The sequence below is a fragment of the Kryptolebias marmoratus genome, linkage group LG24 (assembly GCF_001649575.2).
Source record: "Kryptolebias marmoratus isolate JLee-2015 linkage group LG24, ASM164957v2, whole genome shotgun sequence".
Classification (NCBI taxonomy): domain Eukaryota; kingdom Metazoa; phylum Chordata; class Actinopteri; order Cyprinodontiformes; family Rivulidae; genus Kryptolebias; species Kryptolebias marmoratus.
The window spans coordinates 16,505,924-16,531,308 of NC_051453.1; the positions used below are offsets into that span (position 1 = coordinate 16,505,924).

General features: G+C 43.3%; 3 protein-coding genes across 3 annotated transcripts in view; 1 reads left to right on the plus strand and 2 right to left on the minus strand.

The window, feature by feature from the left end:
- The window catches only part of dnm3a (dynamin 3a), a 21,930-nt gene extending 5,634 nt beyond the window's left edge, over positions 1-16,296 (plus strand). Inside the window, exons 5-21 of the mRNA XM_017428806.3 lie at positions 1,164-1,262; positions 2,034-2,194; positions 2,267-2,409; positions 2,502-2,637; positions 2,796-2,863; positions 2,956-3,094; positions 3,190-3,276; positions 3,402-3,472; positions 3,562-3,622; positions 4,285-4,311; positions 5,013-5,126; positions 9,808-9,917; positions 12,866-12,971; positions 13,602-13,760; positions 13,836-14,059; positions 14,138-14,296; positions 15,616-16,296. Of these exons, the coding sequence (XP_017284295.1) occupies positions 1,164-1,262; positions 2,034-2,194; positions 2,267-2,409; positions 2,502-2,637; positions 2,796-2,863; positions 2,956-3,094; positions 3,190-3,276; positions 3,402-3,472; positions 3,562-3,622; positions 4,285-4,311; positions 5,013-5,126; positions 9,808-9,917; positions 12,866-12,971; positions 13,602-13,760; positions 13,836-14,059; positions 14,138-14,296; positions 15,616-15,649 (1,898 nt within the window). The 3' untranslated portion in view covers positions 15,650-16,296. The remainder of the gene's footprint in view (positions 1-1,163; positions 1,263-2,033; positions 2,195-2,266; positions 2,410-2,501; positions 2,638-2,795; positions 2,864-2,955; positions 3,095-3,189; positions 3,277-3,401; positions 3,473-3,561; positions 3,623-4,284; positions 4,312-5,012; positions 5,127-9,807; positions 9,918-12,865; positions 12,972-13,601; positions 13,761-13,835; positions 14,060-14,137; positions 14,297-15,615) is intronic.
- Positions 16,297-18,505: 2,209 nt separating this feature from the next.
- Positions 18,506-20,704, minus strand: pigc (phosphatidylinositol glycan anchor biosynthesis, class C). Its single transcript, XM_017428766.3, has 3 exons — positions 20,606-20,704; positions 19,773-20,004; positions 18,506-19,687 (listed from the first exon to the last, which is right to left on the minus strand). The coding sequence occupies exons 2-3, from the start codon at positions 19,998-20,000 to the stop codon at positions 19,031-19,033; spliced, it is 885 nt and encodes a 294-aa protein (XP_017284255.1). The 5' UTR covers positions 20,001-20,004; positions 20,606-20,704; the 3' UTR covers positions 18,506-19,030.
- Positions 20,705-21,563: 859 nt separating this feature from the next.
- tmed5 (transmembrane p24 trafficking protein 5) lies at positions 21,564-25,385 on the minus strand. The gene is made up of 4 exons (XM_017428748.3): positions 25,054-25,385; positions 24,301-24,398; positions 24,044-24,227; positions 21,564-23,473 (listed from the first exon to the last, which is right to left on the minus strand). Exons 1-4 carry the CDS (start codon positions 25,240-25,242, stop codon positions 23,255-23,257), a joined length of 690 nt encoding a protein of 229 aa, XP_017284237.1. The 5' UTR covers positions 25,243-25,385; the 3' UTR covers positions 21,564-23,254.

The window sequence follows — 25,385 nt, forward strand, 5'->3', positions numbered from 1 at the left end:
AGGACCCGAGCTCAGAGGATGAAACAAAGACCACCCGCGGAGGGTGAGAAGGGAATTTATATATATATATATATATATATATATATATATATATATATATTTGGAGACAGATTCTCCATTAAGATTAAAATGACAGATTCTCCACAGTCATTTTACATATAATTTAAAAAATATGTGATCTGATATATGATTATTCATTTTAATTCAATAGAATTTTAACAAATGATTGGTATGTAGTTTGAATGAAACAAATGCTCAGTATTACTTGAAGGAATGCACATCACCTTTTGTGCCAGAGTGTTAAACTAACAGAAACAATGGAGCTATGGCTGTGAGGTATTTTGGTAACATGACAGACAAACGAACACACACACACACACACATGGGCAAAAACATAATTGCCCTTTTTTCTTTGGCAGCGAACGATAACAAGGCAGAGTAGTAAAACAATAAAGTACTTGAGATCTGGGATTTTGCAAATGGTGTTATTGAGCTGCTTGACCCCAGTTCTAAATTAATATGTTGATAAGCTCATATGTAATGTAATTTCTTTCTTTGTCAATGCAACATAAACGCAAGTTTTCTTTGGTGTGAAATGCAAATGATAGGAAAAAGACTGGTGTATCTATTTTAAAAACCCAGGCCTGAAAGTGTTAAATACAATTTTAAGTTGTAGCTCTCTGTAGGAGTACTTGAGACAGTAAATACTTATTATTTAGAGTGACCCTTGTGAAGTAATGTGATCACACCAAAAGGAAGTCGCAGCAATTTTATTGGTCAGCCACATATCTGGCAATTTATTGGTGGGGGGATTTTGACAGGACTGTTTCACAACATTCTTAAAGTGAACAGAGAAAAATCCGAGAGTGGAGGTTTTGCAAGAAGAAACCTGAGTGCATGGAGGATGACTCAGACTGGAGGGAAAACATTTTTGCGTGAAGCAGAAAGTCCGAGTGGAGAAACAGTTTTGAGATGGAACAGAGCACCACAGCGTGCAAGGATAGGCTTATCTGGGAGTGAAAACCAAAAAAAGCACGGGCAGTAATAAACCCTGAAAGTTACACTGATGACAATTCATTTTAGCGCACATATACCATAACAACTAACTCCCTCAAGCTTTTGCTCTTTTCATAAAGCAAACGTCCTATTTTGTTTTTTCTCAGGCCTGCGCACAATTGGTGTCATCACAAAGCTGGACTTGATGGATGAAGGAACCGATGCCAGGGAAATACTAGAAAACAGATTGCTTCCCTTACGCAGAGGTGTGCTGGTTTTGTGTGTGTGTGTTAAATCATCTACCGGGAATTAAAGAGAACTGATACAGGGATTGTGTTGGTTATCGCTGGTCACAAACTCCTTTTCAACCAGGCATAAAGCTCGCTGGGCAGTTGTTCAGCATTTCTAAAGTATGTGTTTGTTTAAATGCACTTGTATAAATGCAAAAAAAATAAGGAATGAGAAATATTATTGTTGCTGACCAGCGGAGGCTTATTGACAGCAGTGTGCCTTTATGGCTGGTAAAAGTTTGTACTTTGTGTGTACGGTACATGTGTGGGAGAGAGAAAAGGAGAGTGTGTGTCTGTTTAACAGGGAGAAATGGGGAGGAAAAGACACCAGTCTGGAAACTCCTGGGGCTGTGTACAGAAGGGGTAAAGCACTTCCAGTTGCTGGGTCCTTCATGCTTCTCCTGCAGTGCAAATGCATTAGCCATGGAAGCCCACTGATATAGCCTCCCCCTGTAGCAGCACTGAGCTGAAGCATTAGATACGAAGTCTGGTGGTGTTACATTTAAGTACAGGATTTGGCCCGCTGCTGTTACACAAACACACATATTTTTTTTTCTTCTACTTGTGTGCTTCAGTCATAATGGAAAAAATGGCATTCTGGGAAGAGTTCCCAAGGACATTCCAGAAAATACAAGCTGACTCTGTCTTGCGCGAGAAGACTCTGTTCCTCTGCTCTTGCTTCGCATTCTCAGCGCGGCTCGCAGCAATCGCGTGTTCTACCGTTCCGTTTCACCTCTTCCTCCCCAGGTTACGTGGGCGTGGTGAACCGCAGTCAGAAGGACATTGACGGGAAAAAGGACATTAAGGCGGCTCTGGAGTCCGAGAGGCTATTCTTCCTGTCCCATCCAGCCTACAAGCACATGGCTCAAAACATGGGGACCCCGTATTTACAAAAAATACTAAACCAGGTTACAGATGCGCACACCTATGCTCACGTTAAACACTTTCTGCGTATTATATTGACAGTCGTTTGTTTGCAGCAACTTACAAACCACATCCGAGACACACTGCCAGCCTTCCTCAATCATCTGCAGAGCCAATTTATGGCCGTAAATAAAGAGGCCGAAGATTATAGACAGTTTAATCCAGACGACCCTGCATGCAGGACCAAGACTCTGCTACAGTCAGTCATTCTGCTTGTCTCTGCGTGTGTATTCATACACAGTCCTTTAATTGATTGTCTTTTTCCAAGTCTGTGTGTTTTCTGTCTTGCAGGTTAGTTCTGCGCTTGGCTGTTGACTTTGAGAAGTTAATTGAGGGTTCTGGTGACAAAGTAGACACAGTAAATCTGTCAGTGGGCGCTAGGATTAATAGGATCTTTCATGAGCGCTTCCCGCGTGAACTGGTCAAGGTAGGTGTGTTTGTGTCAGAGGAAATGAAAGATTTTTGTGTACGTCTCAGCATATGTTGTATGTGAAAGGTAAGCTAGTTGTTCCGTAGCTGCGATCAGTGAACTGAAATGCTCTTCGTGTGTTAATTCTACTGACTTAGAGCTGTTTTTGTCCAAAGATTGAGTCCGATGAAAGGAGGCTGCGTGAGGAAATCAACTACGCCATCAGAAACATACACGGTGTCAGGTGCAGTACGGAGTTTCAAATAAAAAGTGCGAAGCGCTTTGACGTAATTCACACTTTTATTTTGTCACAAAAATGACATTCTTTCCCAACAGGACAGGCTTGTTCACCCCTGACTTGGCCTTTGAAGCCATAGTGAAGAAACAAATATCAAGTTTAAAAGAGCCGTGTATTAAAATCGTCGACTTGGTCTGTCAAGAGCTAATTACCACTGTGGATCAGTGTGTCGGCAAGGTAGAAATCTGCATGTTCGATGTGCATGTGTTGTAGTTTTTGCACGGTGCAACTTGCCCGTGTGTAATTTCTGCTGTTTCGCGGTTCTTTTGCAGCTCAGCTCCTTTCCCAAACTGCGGGATGAGACAGAGAGGATAGTTGTCGATGAAATCCGACAGCAAGAGAGTAAATGCAGAGACCAGGTGATCTGCATACATTTATATTGTTCAAAAATAATATATTTTTTTTTCCGTAAACCCAACTGCATTGTAAGGTTGTGTAATGGTCTGTTTTTTTTTCCTGGTTGATGTATGTCTGCTCAATTTAGGTCTTGTTGCTTATTGACATTCAGCTCGCCTATATAAATACCAAACACGAAGACTTCATTGGCTTTACTAAGTGAGCAACCTCATTGGTTTTAATGTGAAATTAAAAAAAAACTGTAGCTTGTTAACACTAAAACAGTGTGCGCTCTTTATCCCTCTCAGTTCGCAGCAGGTGCACAACCAAAGCAACGCAAGCACTTCAGCACAGAGCTCAAGGACCCAGGTGAGTCCAGTTCCATTTCATCTAAAATTATTAATAAAATAATGATAAATGAGTACTGTAAATACTGTAGCATCATCACTCACAGGCTAAAAGCACAGGCTAGTTGTGCTGGAAATGCATTTACACTTTGCGCACAACTGTGTCCAAATGCTTAAATGTGATACTTACTGCAGTAAATATTTTCTCTCCCTCTACGTTTTGAAGCTGTGTCAGTGTGTTGCGTGCCATTAATCAGCATTAATCTGCGTTGCAAATAAATGTGTGTTTTGTTAACTTGGATACATTTCGGGTACTGCAGATCAGCCGTAATTGTTTTTGGCTTCTCACAGGAATCATTCCAAGCGAAAATTATGCATTTTTGTCTCAATCTTTTGATTTATGTGTAAGACATTCATGTGAAAATAAGGATAATTAGAAACACATTGCATTATGTGTTGCGTCGCCTTGATATATGACGCTGACGATATTTGTTGAACAGCAGTACGCTGTAACCGCAACATAAACATAAAAAAAGAACACCAGGCGTTTATATAATCTATCATGTTGCTTTTATATTAGCTTATTTATAAATGATCAATATCAGTGACGCGCCTTGACAAATGTGAAAAAAAACAAAACAACTTCTTGGTAATGCTGCTACTTTATCTCCTGCTTTTCTCCAGGGTGTGGCCAAACTCTCAAGTCTAATAGTAGGAGACCAATTTTTCTTTTTTTTTTCAGCCTTTTCTTTCCTGCTGCCTCTGCTGAAGATGTGCGTGTGTCTGTGGGTTGGCATGCCACTGGTGGGAGCAAACATACACTCTGGCAAAATGCCTTCTTTTTCATCATCTGCAACTGACCCTGCTGTTTTCCCAAATACATGTCTTTACTCTTTTCTTATTGGCAGTATTTTTTTTTTTAACCCTAGCCTGAAAATTCTTATCTTTCACTGTTGTCTTGTTCTATAAACATGGACGTAAAAAAATACATTTTTCACTTGCAGGATGGCAATATGTCCTATTTTCTCTGACTTTACTCACTCATCTTTCCTCTACAGTGCATTGGATATCACCCTTTGCTGGTTTCTTCTATCCTGACTACATAACTACTTGTTTCTGTGCTTACTGTGATGTCTTTACCTATTTATTTAATGCTGGCCAATTGGTTATTGATAAAATGTTTTGATGATTTAGCCAAGCTGCGAATCATTGTGATGTTGAAATGTCTCACTCATGCGGCCTTCTTCTTCTTCGTTTTTCCTTTAGAATAAAATCCCCACTCTTTCTATTACACGCTCTGTGTAGCGTCATTGGCGTTGCGGCTTTCTACAAACCTAGCTTCTTCGCGTTTTTGCGCCGATACTGTCACAATGTTGTTATCTTAGCTCCTTTTCTGTGTTGCTGTTGTGCAGGTCATACACAAAGGCTGGCTGACCATCAATAACATTGGCATAATGAAAGGTGGAGCCAGGGAATACTGGTTTATTCTGTCAACAGAGAGCCTCTCCTGGTTCAAAGATGAGGAGGTGAGGTTCATCTAATTATTCACTCTTTGGTATGCTCATTTATGAAAATAACTCGTGATGTGTCGTAGTTATGAATGAAAACAGTGAAACCAAAATACAGCAACCCAGACAGTTCATCAGAAGTTTATTAAAACATATCGCATCTTCCAACAGCGCCTTAGGTGGTATGCACAGAGAATTAGACAGAAGGGAAATTAGTCTTATTGTTATCACAGCTTCAGTAAAGCCCCTGCAGTTTTATTGAAGGAGGTGTCCGAGCTGCTCTGATGTCAGTGGGGCTGCCATCTGTCTGCCTGTCTGTGCCTGCTGTACAGGAGCAGAAGGTCTGCACAGCAAGTGTAGACAGGCAGACACACCACAACAGTCTCATCCGGTCACAGCTGACGTCATGGGAAGAAGGAAGGACTGAATATAGGGATGGAGATCAGACGAGGGGAATTTTGGTGCAGCATTTGTATTTGGCTACAAACAAGTGCCTGTAAACATTCAGATCTCAATAAAACACTGACGATGGAGAGGAGATGTTTGTTATAATGATGGTCCTGAAGGAATGGGATTGTATTGTTTAACAAGCTACAAATTGAGGGGGTTGGAAAAGACAATAAGTGGAGAGCTTTTACAAACACTGTGGTAAAATGGTTTAAATTCAGTGTTTTTAAGCTAAAAGTGGGGCTCCAGATTTATAGAAATCCAGTGAGTGGATTACTTTGCACAACTGAAAGGGCATCTTGAACCTCTTTTCTCTGTCCAGCTACTTGTTGCTTTTCCCTCCTGCCACCTGGAATTGTGAGTGACCCCCACCACTCCCCCCATTCATTCCTCCAACACCCCCCTCCTCCCCTTTCCTCCCGCTCTCCCCTCACTCGTTCCCCTTACTCCTCCTTTTCTTCCTCTTCTGGGAGTTTAGGCATTTGGAGCGGCTCACTTTGACACAGCTGGAGCTGCCCCAAGCCAAACTAAGACACACACGCATGCAGACACACACACACACACACACACACACACACACACTGGCCTGAGTTGTATATACAATATACAGTACACATGTTGGCTCTGATGTAAACAAAGTGACATGCAAATAGCAGAGAAAAATATACACTCACTAACACACACACGGTCACTTTTCAGGTAAACACTGCATTGCTTGAACACTGTGTTCCAGATGCAGCCCCAGGCATGCATATTGTACACACACAGTCTTCTTGCAGGCATCCCCTTACTAAGCATTTACAGATCAACTCATCCATACTCATCACACATCTGTAAGAAGTAACACTAAGGCAAACAGATAAATGTTTCTGACCACATTAGGCCAACAAAATCTCACTGCATGCAAATCACAATGGGACACGAATGCTTCACTGAGATGTATATAACCACCTAATTAATTTGAGCCCTGTTGGATGAGTCACTGCTTAATTTTTGGACCCCCTCACTGTGTTATGAGGCTTATCATCTGCTTGTGTTTGGAAGGCCTGAGTACATTTTCAGTCATGCGTGTTATAACAGGAGATGAGATCTAATGCCTCTGTGTGCACACACAATCACGCAGGCCAGTCCTCCGCTTCTGCTTTCTTACAGTTCCCGCTCTCATAACCACCCACACTACCTCCACACACATTTCTTTTTACTTCGACTGCAGCCCCCCCTTTTTATTTTCTCTTTCTTCTGCCTCCGTTGCCTTTAACTCCTCCTTACTCTGCCTCTCTCTGTCTGTCTCACCCTGTTTCTCTTCCCCCACTCCCTCCCTCCTCTCTGTGGTTGGCAGTCTCCCTGGGACTCTGCACATTCCTGGCTGGAAAATCTGAAGCTTTGTCCAAACACCAGCGTCCAAGATCTGCCCAGAGAAATCCCACATGGCTGTTTCTGTTCTTCAGACCTCCCCTTTCTGACCCCACCTTACTTACTTCTCTGCAGTGCCTTTGCAAACACCCCATCTTCTCTCACTTCAACCCCCCCCCCAAAAAAAACCCTCCATTGTCCTCTTGCCCTTCTGTCAATTACTTCCATACATTTTTATTTAGCTTCTTTGCAGCTGTGCATGACATCTGCTTTCTATGCATTACAGTATTTGCTCCCTGCTTAGGCATCATACCGACAGTCCAGTAAACCAGCTCAGAGTTTAATCTCCACAGCACACTGAGCAGACAAACATACATTCCTGCACCCCTTAACTGCCAGGGCTCCACCAGGCAGCCTGACAAAAAACAGACCGCTCATGCCTATTTACACTCAATCTACATTTACCCCTCTGTGCATGTGTGTGTGTGTGTGTGTGTGTGTGTGTGTGTGAGGCCTGTTCCATATCACAAATCCATTAGTCTCTAGGAAGGTGGGAGACAGCTTCAGACACAGCAACTCTGATGCATGACACTCCACAGCCACCCTGACACAGCTGGAAATTTGACACAAATGCACATACTCGCATATACATACATGCACAATCTGCAAAGCATTGTCGCGATATCCGTAAATGCAAGGGCTGTCAGATTGCCTTACAGACTCCCACACAGAAACCTAAAAGCAAACACACAGACCTTTAGATAAACGCAACAGGTTTTGCCAAGCCTCTGTGCAATATAAGTAGAGTCAGCTTAGATAAGTTGCTAACTGATATCACATTAATAACAAGTTACACATTCACTTGCTTGATTTAAATTCCCCCGGTTTAAATATTCACTCACTATTAAAAACAACTCTTCATTCAAACAAATGATTGCTGCAAAACTGATTTTCCTTGACTTGATGTCAAATCGATGAGTGTTTAAGTAATAGCTGTTAATGCTAAATGCACATTTAAAAACATTTGCAGGCGAGTAACGAAAGAAATACTAGATCCTATATTTCCCTCAGCATAGAGTGCGTGCTGGCTTTTATGTTGTCCAGAGTCCTGTGTCTTGTGAGCAGATGTTGTAGGTGCTGATGCACTTCCATGCACAGTCTAACCAATGTGCAGACTACTGTACACCAGTAAGATCCTGAACAGGTAGTCTGAACACTGGGATGACGGAGCAGGACCCGTTCTCGTTTTCTCCTCCCTCCGGCCTCGTCTTTTCTGTTTCTGGCTGCTCGCTAGCCGCCCCGCCAGTAGCGGGGACGAGTTGGCAAAAGGTTTCCGCTGTTATTCTGTCCTTTTCTCATTGTCCGGTTTCAGTGCTGGGGTCGCAGGGTAAGAGGTCTGCCTGCGCACACGTCAGCCATCCACTCCAAAGGGTGTCCCTCCTGCGAAGCTGTTAGGGTGTCTTAGGTCAGCTGTCTGCAGGACTGCGTCCCGACATAGGATCCAGTCTTGACGTGGCACATTCACTCATTCAGCCAGGGATCTGCCTGTTCACTCAGAGAAGGCATAAGGAAATAAGGGGAGTGTGAGAAGGAGAGAGAGTTAGGGAGGAACTTAGCAGCCATATATGGGTTGATGAAACCCATAGGGAATCAACTTTGCACTGGTCTGGAGTCTCTCCTAATTTCTTCTTCCCACTCTCTCCTAATATCCAGGTTCCTCACTGTTTCCTTGTCTACTTTAGCAAAGCTCACTTCTGTCTTCTCCTCTATCATCCCCATCCCTCCTCTTCCTCTCTTTCACATCTCTACTTTCTACTTCGACCCCATCAGAGCACTCTATACTCGCTCCAGTCTCCTCCCCCTCCGTCTAAAGCGATCCCAGATGTTGCTGTATGAGCGCCAATCGCATTCTGTCATTTTTTTTTCTCAGTGTCTGTTACAGGAAGTGGGCCTCTTTGGAAATAAGGAAGGGGGCAGCAAAGGAAGAAAGTCATAGGGTTCAAGGGAGCACTGACAGAGGGAAGACCCGAATGTACCGTCATATCTCATTCCACACATGTGCACACACTTTAGCTTTGGTGCAAATCAGTGCATCTTTCCTCAAAGAACATCTAGGATGAAGACGCACTTGGAACACTTTATTCTGCAGACGTTCATATAATTCTCTTTACAACATTCGAAGCAGTTCCTATAACTAGACTTTCTGGAAGGCCTCTGCCCAAAGGTTAGTCAGGGGGGCTGGGGAACAGAGACGAAGGGGGTGGGCTTCACTTTAGGAGAAATGTTGAAATGTTAGGAGAAAGCTTTAGTCTGAGTAATGACTTTCACATGTGGGTCCAGCTTCTCTCTCTCTTTTTTTGTTCTCCTCTCATTGCTTTCCTCCCTGCCTCACTTCGATGTTGTCCCCCTGCCTCCATACAGTCTGGTTCTCTTCACACCGGCCTCTCCGCTCCTCCAACTGTTCTCTGCCATGCAGAAGTCCCCGCCGTGATGACAGGCCGTAGACTTACGGGCATCTCTTTCCACTTTTCTCTTCTTTCGCTGTTGTCGCTCATTTGCCACTTAAAGTTTTGTTATTGTGAGTCACGCTGACAGCCACAAATGTCATCTTATATGAACTCAGATGCTCTACGAGCGCAGTGGTCTACATATTTTGCTCGCCTTGCTTCACCCTCTGACACTTTACTCACTACGCTCCAAGTCTCTTGGCCCTTCTCTTTCCTCCAGGCTGAAAAAAAATATTTACTACCAGACAACATTTTATCTTTAGCCCCCTAGTGAACCTGCCTCAGTCTCTGTTGTGTTTTGCCATTAACAATATTGTTGCCTTTCTGCAAAGTCATATTTTACTCTGCATGCCTCTGTCAAATTTAATCTCTCCATACTCTGTCTTTTTCAGGAGAAGACAAAGAAGTACATGCTTCCTCTGGACAACTTAAAGCTCAGAAATGTGGAAAGGGGCTTCATGTCCAGCAAATTTGGTTTTGCTATCTTCAACACAGAGTTAAGGTTTGTGTGGCTGTGCGCCTCAATGTCTGTTTGGTGAGTAAGTGTCTGAGTCAGAAAAGGGAGTTCTGCTTTTGTCACCTGCTGGGTAAGGTTTTTTTTTTTTTCTTTTTGGTGATATTTTACAAAGGTGGATATGTCTGTGAAGGAAAGGGAGGAGATGTCAGAGTCGTGCTTCGGCCTTCCTCTAACCTTTTCCGTTCAACTTTGACACCTGATCTAAATGTATATTCACTGGGTACCAGAGTGTTTCTCAGGTTGTTGGGGACAGGGCTGCGTTTGCAGAGTTCGTGTGTGCAACAGAGAGACAAATGTGAGCGCAAAAGAAAAATGAGAGGAGTGCCGGGGAGCTGGAGCCGACCCAAAATCTGGCTGATTGTACCAAAGCATATGGGCTTTGGTTATAATTCTGCGTTATGCCGGATTCGGACAGACAAACCGGATTTGTAAGTTCATCCGCACGTTTGTACATTTGTGTATGCGGCTTTGCAGTGAGTGTTCCTATAGGCCGCAGCATACCGACGGCAGGCTCATTAAACAGCTAATCAAAGCCAGAGAGCTTGGATCAGAGATGAGGCTGCTCTTGTTTGGAAAGAATTGCTCGACTCGCCACAAAAAGGAGGGAGAGAGAAGAGTGAGCTGGAAGAGTTGAGAGGAGCGAAAAAGCAGGAGAGAGAGTATCAGAGCCATCGGCCAAGAATGTGTCAAAGTCCGTCCTGCTTCCCCCCCCCATACACACACACACACAGACCCACCCACCCCCACCTCACCTCTCTTTCTGCGCCCCCCATGCGCTCTGTTTCTCTTTCTGTGTTTGTGTGTGTGGTGGGGGGCAGACATAGCAGTTGCTTCGTCCCTGTATGACAGTAATCAAAAACCTCAGGAAACTCTTCAAATCACAACCAGTTGTGGCTCCGCAGAAATTCCTCAGCATTAGTGAAAAACCTCACACTGAGCTGAAGAGAGACTAGAAAGAACAAACTGGGGATGTAAAAGATGAGTTTTATTGTGTGTTCACTGGAGCACACAGACGTTAGTGTCCTGATTAGTGTAATAGCCCTGTATTATTGTCACGGTTGGCCCGGCTGCCTGACCGTTAGCCACCACACCCTGACATATTAGCCTCACCCTTTGAGCCAGTCATACGCACCAAAAACTAAACACATATTTCTTTTTTTTTTATGTTTCTGTGTAACTGTCGTTTGCTCCAGCCTACCTAGTGTCTCTCTTTGTTTCTGCTGCGGCTCATACCAAGGTTTCACATATTTGAGGTTAATTGCTGCATGTTCCGAATGTGAGAAGGGAACAACAAAACAACGGAGCGATTAAAGAAAAATGTTTAACACATGGGCTGCAGCCGCTCCAGACCCTTTAGCCGTGTCTTACTTTGCCGTGCTGGCTCCGCAGCCAAAGCACAGAGATGATGCGTGAACTAAAGAGGGCGCGAGCGCATAAATAGCAGGGAGAAAAAAAGTCTTAACAATGACAAGAAACAGGATAAAAATATAGTGAAGTTTGAGCACAAATTTATGAACGTCATTATTTCTTTTTTTTTTGCAAAAACACAGTTATTTAATGTTTGTGTGGATATAAATCTGCTTAACTCAACCACTTGTGTTTGTCCTCATCAGTTTCTTTCATTTGTAGAACATATTTTATATAATTCTGTGGAGATTCTCCTAACTTGCTAAACGACTTTGTTTTTTTCCAATATAGAATAATGTGTTCATTTTGCGGTTTCCAAATGAAAGCTTACCCACTGATGTTTACACAAACTTTAAAGGCTGCTGTTACCGCTACAGTATATCCAGTCAGGCAGTGATCTTTTTGCTTTTGTGTGTGTGTGAGTTAGCAAAATATCTCAGGAACCACTGGGCAGACTTTAATTAAACTTAGAAATGATGCATGTACATCTGCAACTGATTAACTTTTAAAATCAGTCCAATTAAAGATGGCTGCCACAGCTAATCAACCAATGCAGACTCAGAAATGGCTACGATTCGGCTCCGTAGTAGCTGACAGTGACCCCCAACACTTACTTCCAGCACTGATGTTTCGCTGGAGATCTTACAAAACGTTATTTTCACGATTTGAGCAAGAAGGCTTTAACGCCATGATTTCTCAACGTAAAAGGATGTTTCAAACTTTAACGTGAAAGGCAATGGGTGAGACACATTCCTTCAAGGTATGTTAGGTTTTCATTTTAAAAATAAGCAATGGGACAAGTCACCAGCATTCATACAGTTTATTAGACTAGGGTGACAATTGTACATAGAGATGTTGATAGTTTTTTTTGTTTTTCTCTCATAAATTTAAACAGAACTTAATGAAAAAGTCACAAACAAACTCAGTATAAATTAAAACAAATCTCAGTACATGGTGCAGTAGAAAGCAAACAAAAAGAACGGGGTGTTATGCTGATGTTTTTGCAATGTAAAACAGAAATTAAGAGTAATTATTCATATTTGCAAACGCAAAACACGTGTTTTTGTTGTGCACAAACTAAGAGCTGTTTTTAATGCGCTCACATGTCCCACATTAAGTCATCTTTGTCCTACAAGTGTCAGCCTCTCTTGAATAGAGGGGGTGGAAAGCTGAATGAAATTTTTACAAGAAGAAATCTGAAACGCAAACACGGCGCTCATCTCTGTGGTCCTGGCGCATTTTTAACTTGTCTTGATTGTCTCTTCTAACTGATAGTAGATTATAGCTAAAAATATCACTTGCACAAAGTTCACAAAATATGTGTCATCGTTCATCAGAGGGAATTGTTTTGCAGAAACAGCTGAATGGTTCTGTTAAGAAATTGTTTTCTTTTTAGACAATGAAGCCAGTCTTTCTAGAACTTGGTCTATTTCATTTTTTTTTTACATTTCCAAGAAAAGCTACCAGTTTATTTGTAATCACTGCATATTTCTGAAGACATCTTTCTATAATGTCATGAATTGCAGGAACGTGTATAAGAACCACAGATTCCTGGAGTTGGCCTGTAACTCTCGGGAGGAGCTGGACAGCTGGAAGGCATCTCTGCTCCGGGCCGGAGTCTTCCCCGAAAAGGTCGCTGTTAAAACTTTAACCTCTAATCCAAGCCTGACTTTAGATACAGGGGAGCGTCACCTGCACTCGCTGACTTTGCTAACCTTAAACCGTGGCTATAACCCCGTACCCCGTTCTTTCCGTGATCCNAAACTAAATATACTGTATGATTCCGTAACAACTATTTATAATTCATTATAACCTTTCCCCCTCTGATTTGCACCTATTACCAAAGTGAAAAAGTGAGTCCTCCACCCCTTCCATTGCACTCTGTCGTTGGCTCTTTAGCCCACATTCTTGGCCCATGATGTAACTGCAATATGTGTGTATAAGTGTGTGTGTGTTCTAGTCTGTTTCTAATCATCAGTTCCTCGTCCCTCACCCCCCCCACCCCCGTTCTTTCTTTTCCCCACTCCTCGTCGCCTTCGTCTTTTATGTTCCCTCCGTTCTGCTCTCATTTTTCTTATTCCATCAAGTCTGTTTCTTTTTTGTCACCACCAACATAGCTGACAAGATATAGCGGCACAGATAAGTCTGTATTGCTTCCCACAGCTTTAATAGCATTACCGCCGCAGTCCGTCATGCTACATACAAGAGATCATTTGTTACAAAAATGTACGGCCCGTTTGAGTGTGCCTGTATGTCATGTAGGGAAATGGGCAGGAAAATGGACTTGAAGCCTTCACAGACCCTCAGCTGGAGCGCCAAGTGGAGACCATTCGTAACCTGGTTGACTCCTACATGGGCATCATGTATAAAACCATGAGGGATTTAGTGCCAAAGACAATCATGCACCTCATGATTAATAGCGTAAGTCTTTGACATTGCTAAGTCATTTTTACGCCACCTAAAAGCGTTACTCTCCACTTAAATGCTTGTGCGTAGGTGAAGGAGTTCATCAGCTCTAAGCTCCTGGCGCAGCTCTACGCTCTGGGGGAATGCACAGTTCTGATGGATGAGTCACCAGAGCAGAGGCAGCACCGGGAGGAAGTGCTCTGCAAACATGCTGCCCTGAAGGAGGCGCTCGCTGTCATCGGAGAGATCTCTACCTCTACCTGCACCACCCCTCTTCCTCCACCCGTGGACTCCTCCTGGATAAAACACTCAAAGTATACATATATTCGTGTGTGCCGTGTATAAATGTGAGCGGGCTAGTCCTGTCACTTAAGGTTCCCTTCTTTCCCCAGCTCAAGGCATCCTGAAAACTCAAAGGCTGGTGGCAAGCCGGTGGTTCAAGGCCACGCTCCGCCTGCTCCCCGGGTGTCTCATACAAGGCCTGGTACTTCCTCTGACAGCTTTCAGCAGCTCTCCGGTCAGCACAGCCGCACCCCGGCCAGTGTACCAAGGTGACTTTGAAACAGCCGAAATGAAAAGGACCTCCTGGTTTTGGAGAGGCCTGGCGTTTAGGCATTCACATATGTACACAATCAGCCGTTCCTCCGCGGAGGCACAGGGGTACGGAGAGCTGATATTTGAGCTGGGTGGGGGTCTGCTGGAAAATGTGTTTCTCATATTCCCCCTTCCCAGCAGCCTCAGCAGACAGGACTTCTCTCCGTGCAGCTTTCTACTGGAGCCAGAAACAACAGGCCGAGCACTTTGTCAAGTTTTCATCTTTACATCAGTCCTTCAGTCCTCCCCCCCTCCCCGTTTCTCCAAGCATGCATTTGTTTTATTACCTTTCTGAATTTTCTGTCATGCAGGAACCATTATTTTTTTTCCTCCCCCCCCTTTCCCCATATGCCTTTTTCTTTGACTTTTCTTCGCTTCTTTTCTTTCTGCTGGTTCCTCCCCTGCTTTTGGCCGCTCTCTCCTTTTTCTCTCTGCCTCATTTCCTCTGCGCTCTCCAGTGGTTCCTTTAGGTTCTTTCCTGCATTCAGTCTTTCTCTGTTTAAGTCCTGCCATCCAGATTCACGGCGCTCTACCGCTCCTATGGATATGCGCTGCGTGGTGGTTTTTCCATAGGTGTATTTTGTGTTTTTACAGTTATTCTCGGTGTTTGTAATGCTCATTGCCCTGTGGGACTGTTGATGACTTACGGGACAAAAATGTGGCATCCTGGGCAGATAGAAATAAGTACGATATTTCCAAAAACAGTGCACTGGGAACAACTAAGAGCCACTGCGTGATTACAACACTCAAGTCAGCTGCTTCATGTATCATCCATGCTCAAACGTTTTAAAATTTTTCTTCTCTTTTTATTTTTTATCTTATCTGTAACTCACATATCTATAAAATGGGTTTTGGATCCATTATGACATTGCTCTAATCCACAGGGCAGCAATCAGTCTGTGTCGTCAGACTATTTTTTTAGACGTCCCGAGGGAGCATGTGCAGTTTTATAAATGGGACAAATGTTTGCGTTTTGAATTAACGTGGGTTATTTTTTGCGGTGGAAAATGTAGGCTTCTCTGTCAGTTTTGCCTTGGCTGCTGCATATCCAGCCCAGAGCAGCTGATTGTAATGATGAGAGTTACCATCAGCTCTTCGATCATAGCCACTTTCAACGACTAAAGTGTCTCATTCAAATGAAGTGCCTCTCTCTCCTTGTGCACCAAAAAAAAAAAGAAAAGTGGTAAAAATATTTGTGTGAGGAATTCAAAGAGGCGTTCCGGCGACATTGCTGTATTCTACTGAAACACTAACATATTTGATCTGATCTCTCCAGGAGGCAACCACCACCAGTCCCAAGTGGGAAATAAGCCTTTTCTGCTGAGCACGCCTCCACCCATCTGCCCCTGTGGTCCTTCCAGTTCCCACTGACCACTACCCAGCGACGACCCGGACCTGATGTATTATCCAGCTGAAGCACTTTCCTGGGCTTCTCCGTTTCTCCTCTGGGAACTGATGTCTGCAAAAATCCACTCCGTCCTGAGCCTGTTTTGTACATAATACAACTGGCTATAAATGCTGGAATGTTGTGCGGCTGTCTGCTGTTTTTTTTTATTTTTTATATTTTTTGTGTGTGTCTCTCAAAAGCCAAAGTTTTGTATAAATGAAATCGCTAATGCACATGTAATGTTTTGCCTGTTTGCAAAAAAACAGGTGTTTTCTTCATTTATCATTTGATATTAGTGATGATCATAATCACTTCATTTTTTTTCTTCTTCTGTTTTTATGGAGGGTGTGCTTGTCCATGAAACATTCCTGCACATATGCTCTTGGCACTGAGTTTAGAAAGTTTACTCTAATTACCTGTTTGTTTCTTCCTCTGTATTAGTTATATTAGGCAGTTTTTCTTCTTCTGGTAATAATGTTCAGTATTCAAAACTACACAAATATTTCTGAATCTTTTGGTTCCTAGGGAGGTAAAAAAACCAACCCCATAAATAAGTTTATATCAACTCATCATGAGTGTAAATGTCATTTATTTGGGACTTTTAGCAATTTATTTGAACCATTCTTTTTTATAGTGTGGAATAATTATACAACATCCAACTTCAATGATTTAAAAAAAAAAACAACTGTGTACAAGTTTGAATTTATCGTGGATTTTCTTAAATTTAAACAGGGTCAAACCTATACATACGGTCATCCAAATCTTTTAATTGGTGCTGCTCAAGGTTCTGGAGAGTTTTTTTTTTTACCTTGACATGGCCAAGACCTGTTAACATCTTGATCATGATTCACTGCAGCTGGTAGTTTCTCTTTGTTAGCATAAAACTGATTTGTTTGACACTTTTATCAGACTGACCAATACTCAGAGCAACGGGAAAGTCCATTGAACTCAAAGAAGTCCTTATTCTTAAATCTTCATCTTAGTGAAGATGTGAGGAGAGCTGCAGATTTACACGAGTTGGGAAAGTCTTTTGGAGCCATTTTTAAACACCTACAGTTTTCGAGCTCGTTGGTTCAAATGATTTTGTGTAATTATGAGTTTTTTAAATGCGTCACCGCTTCACCGTGATCTGGGAAGACCCAAACTGTCACCCTCAGATAAAAAAGGAAATCGGTTCAGGAGCGACCCAACAACCTCCCAAGGCTCAAGCCTGCCGGGAAACGGACACTTCTGGGACGCCAGTGTCCCTGTCCGCAGTGAAGACAGTTTAGGAAGCCCCTGCTCTAAAAGTGACACCTTCAAGCTTTAATGAAGTTTGCAGCGGTGGAAAGGCCAAATGCCTTCTGGAAAAAAAGGTTTAATGGAGGAGTCGAGACGAGGCCTTTAGGCCTTTTGTATGAACTGTCAAGCATGGAAGTGGTAGCATCATGCTGACGCACTGGTGTGTCGCTCAAAGTGGATGGAAGATTTAGGAAAAAGAGGACTACTGCCAAATTCTACAGCACACATCGAAACTGCAGTGGTTAGAAGAGGCGAGCCTGTGAATGGGAGGTTGCAAGTTTGAATCCCCCAGATGGACCCAAAGTTTGGGCGAGGAAGACGAGGCACCCACATCATTCTCCATCTTCATCGGCCTTGCTGTGGTCACTTGAGCAATGCCCTGAAGGAATGATGCAGAAAATGAAATCCCTCATTTGAATCAGGATTAAATAATAATTTAAAATAAAAATAACAAAGCAGGCTGACTTTAGAAATAGGCTTCTCATAGCCCCTAAAACTGGCGGACTATGCTTAAAAACAACTAGTTTAAATGAAAAGTGGTCAAATAGCCAGAATTATATCAGAGATGTTGATGGATACACAGTGTGGTTAAGGGGAAAGTTTTTTGGGGGGAATATTTGACCAAATCTTATTAAATTCAATTGTTTTGCGCCCAGTTGTTGTGTTTAAAAATCATTTAAGTTGTATGTTCAACCCTGGAGGGAGAAGCGTTTTAAAGGCCTCAAAATGAAGATGCCGCTCGTGCCCACGATGAGCGGATGACGGTCCCCTGACAGCCTCGGCTGTTCCGTCTGTTACCATGACGCCCTCCTAGCTCCCTGACCCTCCGTGGACGCCGCCCGGCCCTTACATCAGGCAGAACCCCGCGGGTCAAAAGACGAGCTTCTCCTGCCGCTTCCTCGCCGAACAAATGGCGCCGCGGCGTCGAGTGAGGGCAGCGACGAAGGCGAGGGCCGCCGCCCCCACTCCCCGGAGCAGGCCGCCGAGGACAGAGCTGAAGGTACGCCACCTAGCGACCGGGGCGCGCACTGTTCGGCCGCCGCTGCTTACAAAGAGCATTTAAATTAAAAAAAAAAAATAAAATAGTTCTTGTTTTAGGAAATGTGGCTTCGTGATGCTTCACACAAACAGGACATGTCGTCCAGCTGCTGAGCTTCAGTTTTAATCGGACGAAATTAAAAACAAACAGCCATTTTAATTCCCATTGCCAGGGAGGGCCGGAGGTTCGGAACCGGTGCTGCAGCCACCCCGCTCTCTCCGTCTCTGTGCGGTTCTGCCGAGCTCAACACCTGCTTTTAATCAGCAGAGAAATGGTGACACGGATGATTAGGGTTCTTCTGTTTGTGGAGAACAGCAAGGTATTTTCACATGATGGAAAAAAGGGCTGGACTTCTGATTAGAAATATGTCCAAACAGTACCAGGGAGGAAGCAAAAAAGGTCATTATATGTATGCCTTCTATCAGTTTCTTATTAATATTTTATAACACAAAGTCATCATTTATGTCACCGTTAAAACAAGTTTAATTTCCATTACATATTACCGTAGTCCAGGTAAAATGTTTTCTCTATTAAATAACATCAAAAATATAGCATATCTTTTTAGTTAAATATCCCTTGGATTACAGCCCTTGTTTACATTTGAACACACAACAGCAGCAATCCATAAAACACAGAGCATCTTATTACAGACTGTAAAAAACTTGACTGATATCAGTTTGGTGCACGCCATCATAAGTGTCCAGAAGTGTACGGCGGCCCTGCTCATTACGGCATGTGTTCTGTACAAATTGGTGCCTACAAAAAGTAGCAGCTTTATCGTTAAAAACATCCTCGTGCTCTCCACGTGAGAATGACAGCTTGTTAAAGGTGTCCAAAAGCACATGTATGTCAGTGGTAATGTTCTGTCACTTGATATTAACATGATAGTTTACAGCCAAAGGGAGTCACATTAATATTATCCACTGTGTTACACCTTCATTGTCCGTTTGGGCAGTAGCAGCCTGATTTAGCTTAGTTTGTCCCTTAGTGGAGGAAGTTTGAGAGGTCCTCATGAATCTCAGCCTCATCCCAGGGTCCCTGGATGTTGTCCTTGTGCCTCTGCAGCCATATGAGCAGCAAAGGACAGAGCAATGTCACGCTCACCAACGCCAGGGAAAAGAGCACAGCTCCGCCCAGGGACTGGGACGCCAGACCTCCCACCCCTCCGACACATACTCCCACACACACTCCAGTGAACTGGCAAGGGGCATTCTCCCTCAGCCGCTGCAGCAGACAGGGCCACAGGGCAAACACCAGCAGCGCACAGGTGAGCATGGCGAAGGTGTGCAGGGCACCGGGTAACCTCGAGGCCAAGCACACCGAGGCAAACAGAGCTGCATTTAAGGAGAGACTCCCGGGAGGGGAGGGCTTGCCGTACGGGAATGACACGAGGTGAGCCAGCAGCATTACAGCAGACATGGCGTACACCGTGTCTGTGCTCACAGATTCTGTTAAGGTCTTAAGAACTGGTGAGAAGCCGAAGGTGAATGAAAGGAAAAGAGCAGCACTCTGCAAATCTGCCAGATGGGTGCGAGTCTCGCAGCCGGATTCAGCTTGAGATGTCAAAGCCTGGTGGAGTCCATAACCCAGCATGGCACAGGAAAGGCTGGTCCACAGCAGCACCTCAGGGGCAAGAAGACCCTGTGAGAACAGAGATGTCTTTTAATTATACTTTTCACTCAGTTAAACACAGAGGAACACACAAAGACCACAGATATAGTCATACCTGCTCCATGTAGAGCCACAGGGTGATAAAAACTGCCACGCACGACAGCTGCTGTCCTACGAAGCCTGCTTCTTTCACCACAGCCCAGTAGCGGTACTGCCGGATGCCCTCATTCCTCCGCAGCTCCTCCAGGAACCTCTGGTCCACGTAGTTATCAGGAAAGGGCTGGCGTTCCCACAGCACCTTCCGCCAGGGCACAGACTGACTCGGGGCACCGTCTGCCCCCATCCCCCTGTTCACACAGTGAGGTGTGTGAGCAACAAGCTTAATAGACTGGTCAAAGTAGCTGTGTATACATTATTTAAACCAGCACACATCTTTATAAAGAGCTGGAACCGGATGTGAGGAAACCCCAGATTCAGGAATACCTGGTGCTCATTTATTTCAAGCATAATTCACTTACAGAGCATCTAAACTGCACTAGTCCTTATTATATTTAAAATTCATCTTATATATTAAGTTGTATAAAATACTTTGCATGCAAGCGTTTAAATCTATTCATTTGGTTTAGAATCAATGTTTACAAAATAAACACAATTACATTGAAATAACCTTAAGTTGTCCATAACCTATCCTCACCACAAAGTATAAGTACTGATTAATACACATAAACAGTAAATGAAATATAAGTTAAACTACATTTTTAACTGTGTTTTTGTTGTATATCGTGAATGAACTGAACTAGCTCGTCGGCTAAAGTCCCAGTTCTTCCGGTTGGTTTCCCGCAAATATAAAGCAAGACATTCCCCGTTAAACACAAAACTACATACGATAACATCCCAGTAACTGCTTAAAATGTCTGTAGAAATAATTCAAAAGTGTTAATCACTTACTTCGGCTGAAATGTTGCTATGTGCTGAAGCAGCAATCTGTTCGCCTCATTGTCCCCGGAAGTAAACACAGTGTGGTAGTGCTCACAGCGCCCCCTGCTGTCCCATGTGTTAAAATGCATGTCTGTGTTGTCGCCTACCTGCCAATCAAGTTGGCTTATTAATTGTTTTAAATTTTCCTGCCTTAAGGTTCCTGTGCTGTACATACATGACCCTTTCTCTGTCGAAGTTATAAGACCGAATCAACAACTCAGCATGGCTCAAAACAAGTAAACTAATAGTTTTAAACTCACAAGTCTTGCAGTTACAAATGGTGTTGTGTTGTGATTTGAGCAACAAACTAATCTGTAGTCTGTTAAAACAACAGCCAGTCAGAATGTGGGCCACAGTGGCTTGTCCCTCAGGTAAAAACTCAAAGACCTGTCAGCGTCAAGAGCGAGTCTGAAGAACTTCAACCATCAACTAGGACCATAGTAGACTCTGCCAGCACGTCAGCGCCTGGACTTGAAACTAAAGTAAAACCCTGCATCTTCTTTTTTTGGAGGGTGAGGGGGACAAAAAAGCTGACTGGGTCATAATCAGATATTTATATTTGACTTTACAGAAAGTGTTACCTTTGATCAAACTCAGAGCAAAAACATCCACACAGTACTGGAAAAGCTAGTAAGTATTGTTAAGATGGAATAATTTTAAGGTTGATCTTGCAAAAATCACTCGTCTTTTGCTTTCCTTTCAGCTCTCCAAGACTCCATCAGCTGTACTTAGGAAAGCCACTTGACTCTACAGCACAACAGTGTGTTCTGATCAAATCTTTGCATCCCGTCTCGGAGGAGACACAGGAAAACCCAGGAGCTCCGTAAGACCATCTAAAGAAGTTCTTGGTTTATGGGCATCTGCACAACTAGCTGATACACTGATTGTTGTTTAGTTGGAACACAAAAGAGCACACAGATCAGAAAAAAAAGAGATAGGACTGTTTATTTCTTTACACATTTACAACTACAGTACAATAATTGAATAAATATGTCGTGGTTATTCTGGCTCCACTGGATCATACATCATGGTTGTAAAAAATATTCTCAAAAAAAGAGTGTACCTGCATAGTCAAAATGCATCTGCTCTGTAACATAAAAAACTACTTATAAGAATGTCAGAATTTCAACATACAGTCTTATGTTGGTGTGATAACTGAATAAAATCTAAGTGACGAATGTGCAATCTGTATGTTTTGTCCGAATGTGTAGTTTTAACACCATTAGTGCACAAACATTAGGATTTCTTCCACTTTAAGGCTCTGTTCAGTAAATAATGCAGGCTTGATCTTTCTTTTTTTTTTTTTTTTTTGCACAGGTCAAATTCACAGGATGGCTACATGGAGCTTGCAACCAGGGAAGAGCACAGCCAGGTTTCAGCAGTGAAGTTAAAAAAATAAAACCATAATCACAAGCCACAACGGCGTCCGCTGAGAATACAAGCAACGGATGACATTAAAACCTTGTAAAAAGTGCTCCTTCATCCTCAATTTAGGGTGAGTTGTCAAAAGCATTTCTGCTGGGACCTTTGTGTAATCCATCTGTAACACTTCAGTGACCAAAATCTAAGAGCATTTAAATATAAATGTGTTGTTCAAAGGCATGTGAGGCAGTGCAATAGACAGATGTTACTCTGTAGTGTTAGTAAAATATAAAGTGTAGATTTGAGTAAAGAGAGCGCGGAGGAAGTTGAAGCCTGAGCTCATTAAGCCGACCAGTCGTAACGGCAACGACACTCCAGATGTCAGTAGGATTGAAATAGACTTCTGTCACCAGACAGACAGGCAGGCTTGACGGCTTCGCAAAAGTAGGTGGGCTGTAAGCGGACACCACGGGCCTTCATGGTGGAGGCTCGTGGCAACCGCTCAGGCCACAGATCCGACCACAGCGAGCGTGGGGAGAGGGCAACAGCGGCAGCAGTCCAGAGAAAGACCTGAGAGAGAGATGCTGCTTTTCTGCTTTTCCCACAGCCCAGCCCACACACCTGATTATTCAGCACTCACGTGGAAGAGTAAAGCGTGACTGATGAGGCAACACGTTTGTGGCAAAAGGCCTCAAACGCTGACAAGAAGCTCAAGTCAAACAATACAAATGTACATTTTAAGTGTAATTAACATTTAGGAAAGGTATGCTACCAGACGGGTTGCAACTCCCCTCCTTTTTGGCAGAAATAAACACTCCTGACTGCACACAACATCTTCAACCGCTTCAGCTCAACACTTAGTAACACTTGTCCAAAAATCAAAGAGGACATTTTTTTTTTTTGCAAATTGGCCAGCAGCCGAGTAATGTTAGGTACTGTTAGAAAAATAGTTGCATCATAAACACATTTGTTATTTTACTTTTAGTAAAGAATTACAGCAGCTAGAAAGGACTGTATAATAATATACATCTTTAAAGATTGACTTTTTTTGTTTGTTTTGTAAAGAGATACAAAGAAGGAAGAGTAGAGGAGTAGAGGGATTGAAAATAAGACCAACTGTGGCAATTGTCCATGTCAATGCATATTTTTTTGTAAAACATGGACGTCATGAAGTCAGAAAGGAAGCCTGAAAAAGAAAAATTATTTTTAATAAAGGATGTTAGTTTCTTGTTCGCTGTCCTTCCAGTTTAGGCGGTGTTATGTGCAAATTTTCCTTTTGTCTTCGAACAACGAGCGGACCAGATAGACCTGGACCGCCGACACCACCATCATCACAAAGAGATTGACCACAGACCAGAAGTTCACCCTGTCAAAGTTGCTCTCCTGGAGGTTGCGGTCGCGAGCCTCGAAGGCCCGCAGCACCGTCTGGATCTGCGCGCTTTTGCCCAGCCGAGACTTCACGTTGTTGATGGTGTCCTGGAGGGGAGAGAACAAGCAAGTGGACATGAGCGGGATCTGATCTGAGACGAGGGCTGACTTGATGTGATCTGTGCACGAAGCATTTTTTTTTTTTTTTTTTACAGAACTCTTTCTGAAGCTTACAAAAGGAGCAGCTCAGTCAGGTGGGCTCTTTTCCTCCCCGAGAAAACAACTTCCTCTACATTTGAAATACACGTTTCCTGCCTCTGAACATGTCATGCCTCTGGGACTTCTGACACAAATTAAGGCGGCTACTAGAGAGGGGATGGGAGGGAAACAATTGGCTGTCGTCAGCAGATAGGTGAAAGTTCATGACGTTTGCTCTATTTTTGTGACACGTGCCTGTGGGTGGTTGATTGCATGCTTATTTGTGGTCACCAGTTTCATCTTGCGAAGATTAGTAGCAAAGGACAGAGTCTAAAACGTGATAAAATATTAATTTATACCATTTATCTGTTTTACATTTTTAGATGTGCTGCTCACCATAAAAAGTTCCCAAGCATACAAATCCTTAAAGAAATAGGTCTGTAATGTGCTGATGGTGTAAGCGACTAACTGCACCCTCACCATGAGGTCCTCCAGCTTCATGTCCAACATGTCTGTCCCATGGACGAACTCCTTCCAGTCGTCTGGGTCCTCATTCGTATCCATGTTGTCCAGGATCAGTTCGAAGAAGATGAGCTTCTCGGAGACGGTGCTGAACGAGTTGTCAAAGCAGAACATGTAGTCTCCGTTCTCCAAAGCTTCTACGCTGGAAGACAGAACGAGAGTTAGGAGCTTGAAGGTCAAGCATGATTTAGCACCCGCAGTGTCCGCTCTCTTACGTGTGGACGCCGTCCGACTTGTGGTGGTCGCTGAACAGTAACTCGCCAGAGGGAGAAGAAATCAGGAAATCTACGTCGAGGCCGGCCCCATCTAACACCTGTGGAGGGTACAAGTAGATTCAGAATACACTTAAATCATCCTAAAGATTATTCTGCATATACAATTGGAAATAAATATGCATGCCTGCCTGTAGTTAATAAAAAAATAAAAAATCTGTGGGTAATAACTGTTTACCATTAGAAATATACATCTCATTGGCAGCTGCCACAAAAAGCTCATTTTGGAGTCTGTGAATGAGGAAGGGTAGTTTTCCGTCATTCTTTAGGGAACAAAAGCCTTAAAAACCTGATGTTCCACAGTAGAAAAAAATAATATTTGGAAAAGACTTGAAATGTCCTTGATGACCACAGCTGTATATTGTTGCCTAGAGTCTACACACAATCAGGGTTAGATATTTATTCTGTGCAGTAATCAGCACTCTGACAGGCAGAACAGGTTCCCAGGGTAAAGAACCAAGGTGTAGCTGCAGAACCAACTGGTTCTCACAAAGCTAGTAGATTTACACAGCAGAAAGAGGGCTGAATCAGTGTCGAATAAAAAGGAGTTTTGTAACTCTTCAGAAAACAAGAATAATCATAAAGTTTTGTCCCCCCCTCCCCAACTGGGTTGACAGATTGGCTTTTTTGGTTTGCTCATCTTCATAAAACAGTTCAATACAAGATCAGAAAAAAAGGCTGTAAAGTCCATATGACCTGATATTCAATTTCCAGTGAGCCCTCTTTCTTCATGGTTTGGTAGAAACACTCTTTTCGACCCGCAGGCAGGGTGAACGTGAAGTCGCTGTCCATAGCCTGGGAGAAGGCAGCCAGAGCCACAAACCTGTCCGAGACGAGCGACGCAAACAGGGACAACAGACACAAACACAGCCGGAGGGGCTCCATGCTCAAACCTGCGCGTCGGAAAGTCCAAAAAAATATCAAAACAGCTTCAACAAAAGAACACCGAGTCTAAAAGACAGCTCCGATGTGCTTTCTACGTTAGCCCAAAGTTGACTTCTGTTAAATTCTTCTAAGTTACGGCTGCC

What these genes read in the sequence shown, in the direction of transcription:
- pigc (XM_017428766.3), bottom strand. Translation starts at nt 20,000, where the DNA reads ATGGGGGCAGACGGTGCCCCGAGTCAGTCTGTGCCCTGGCGGAAGGTG. An exon ending in TGTGGCTCTACATGGAGCAG is followed by an intron (nt 19,688 to 19,772) that starts GTATGACTATAT and finishes CTGTTCTCACAG; the next exon opens with GGTCTTCTTGCCCCTGAGGT.
- tmed5 (XM_017428748.3), bottom strand. Translation starts at nt 25,242, where the DNA reads ATGGAGCCCCTCCGGCTGTGTTTGTGTCTGTTGTCCCTGTTTGCGTCG. An exon ending in AAGTCGGACGGCGTCCACAC is followed by an intron (nt 24,228 to 24,300) that starts GTAAGAGAGCGG and finishes TCTGTCTTCCAG; the next exon opens with CGTAGAAGCTTTGGAGAACG. An exon ending in TGAAGCTGGAGGACCTCATG is followed by an intron (nt 23,474 to 24,043) that starts GTGAGGGTGCAG and finishes TCTCCCCTCCAG; the next exon opens with GACACCATCAACAACGTGAA.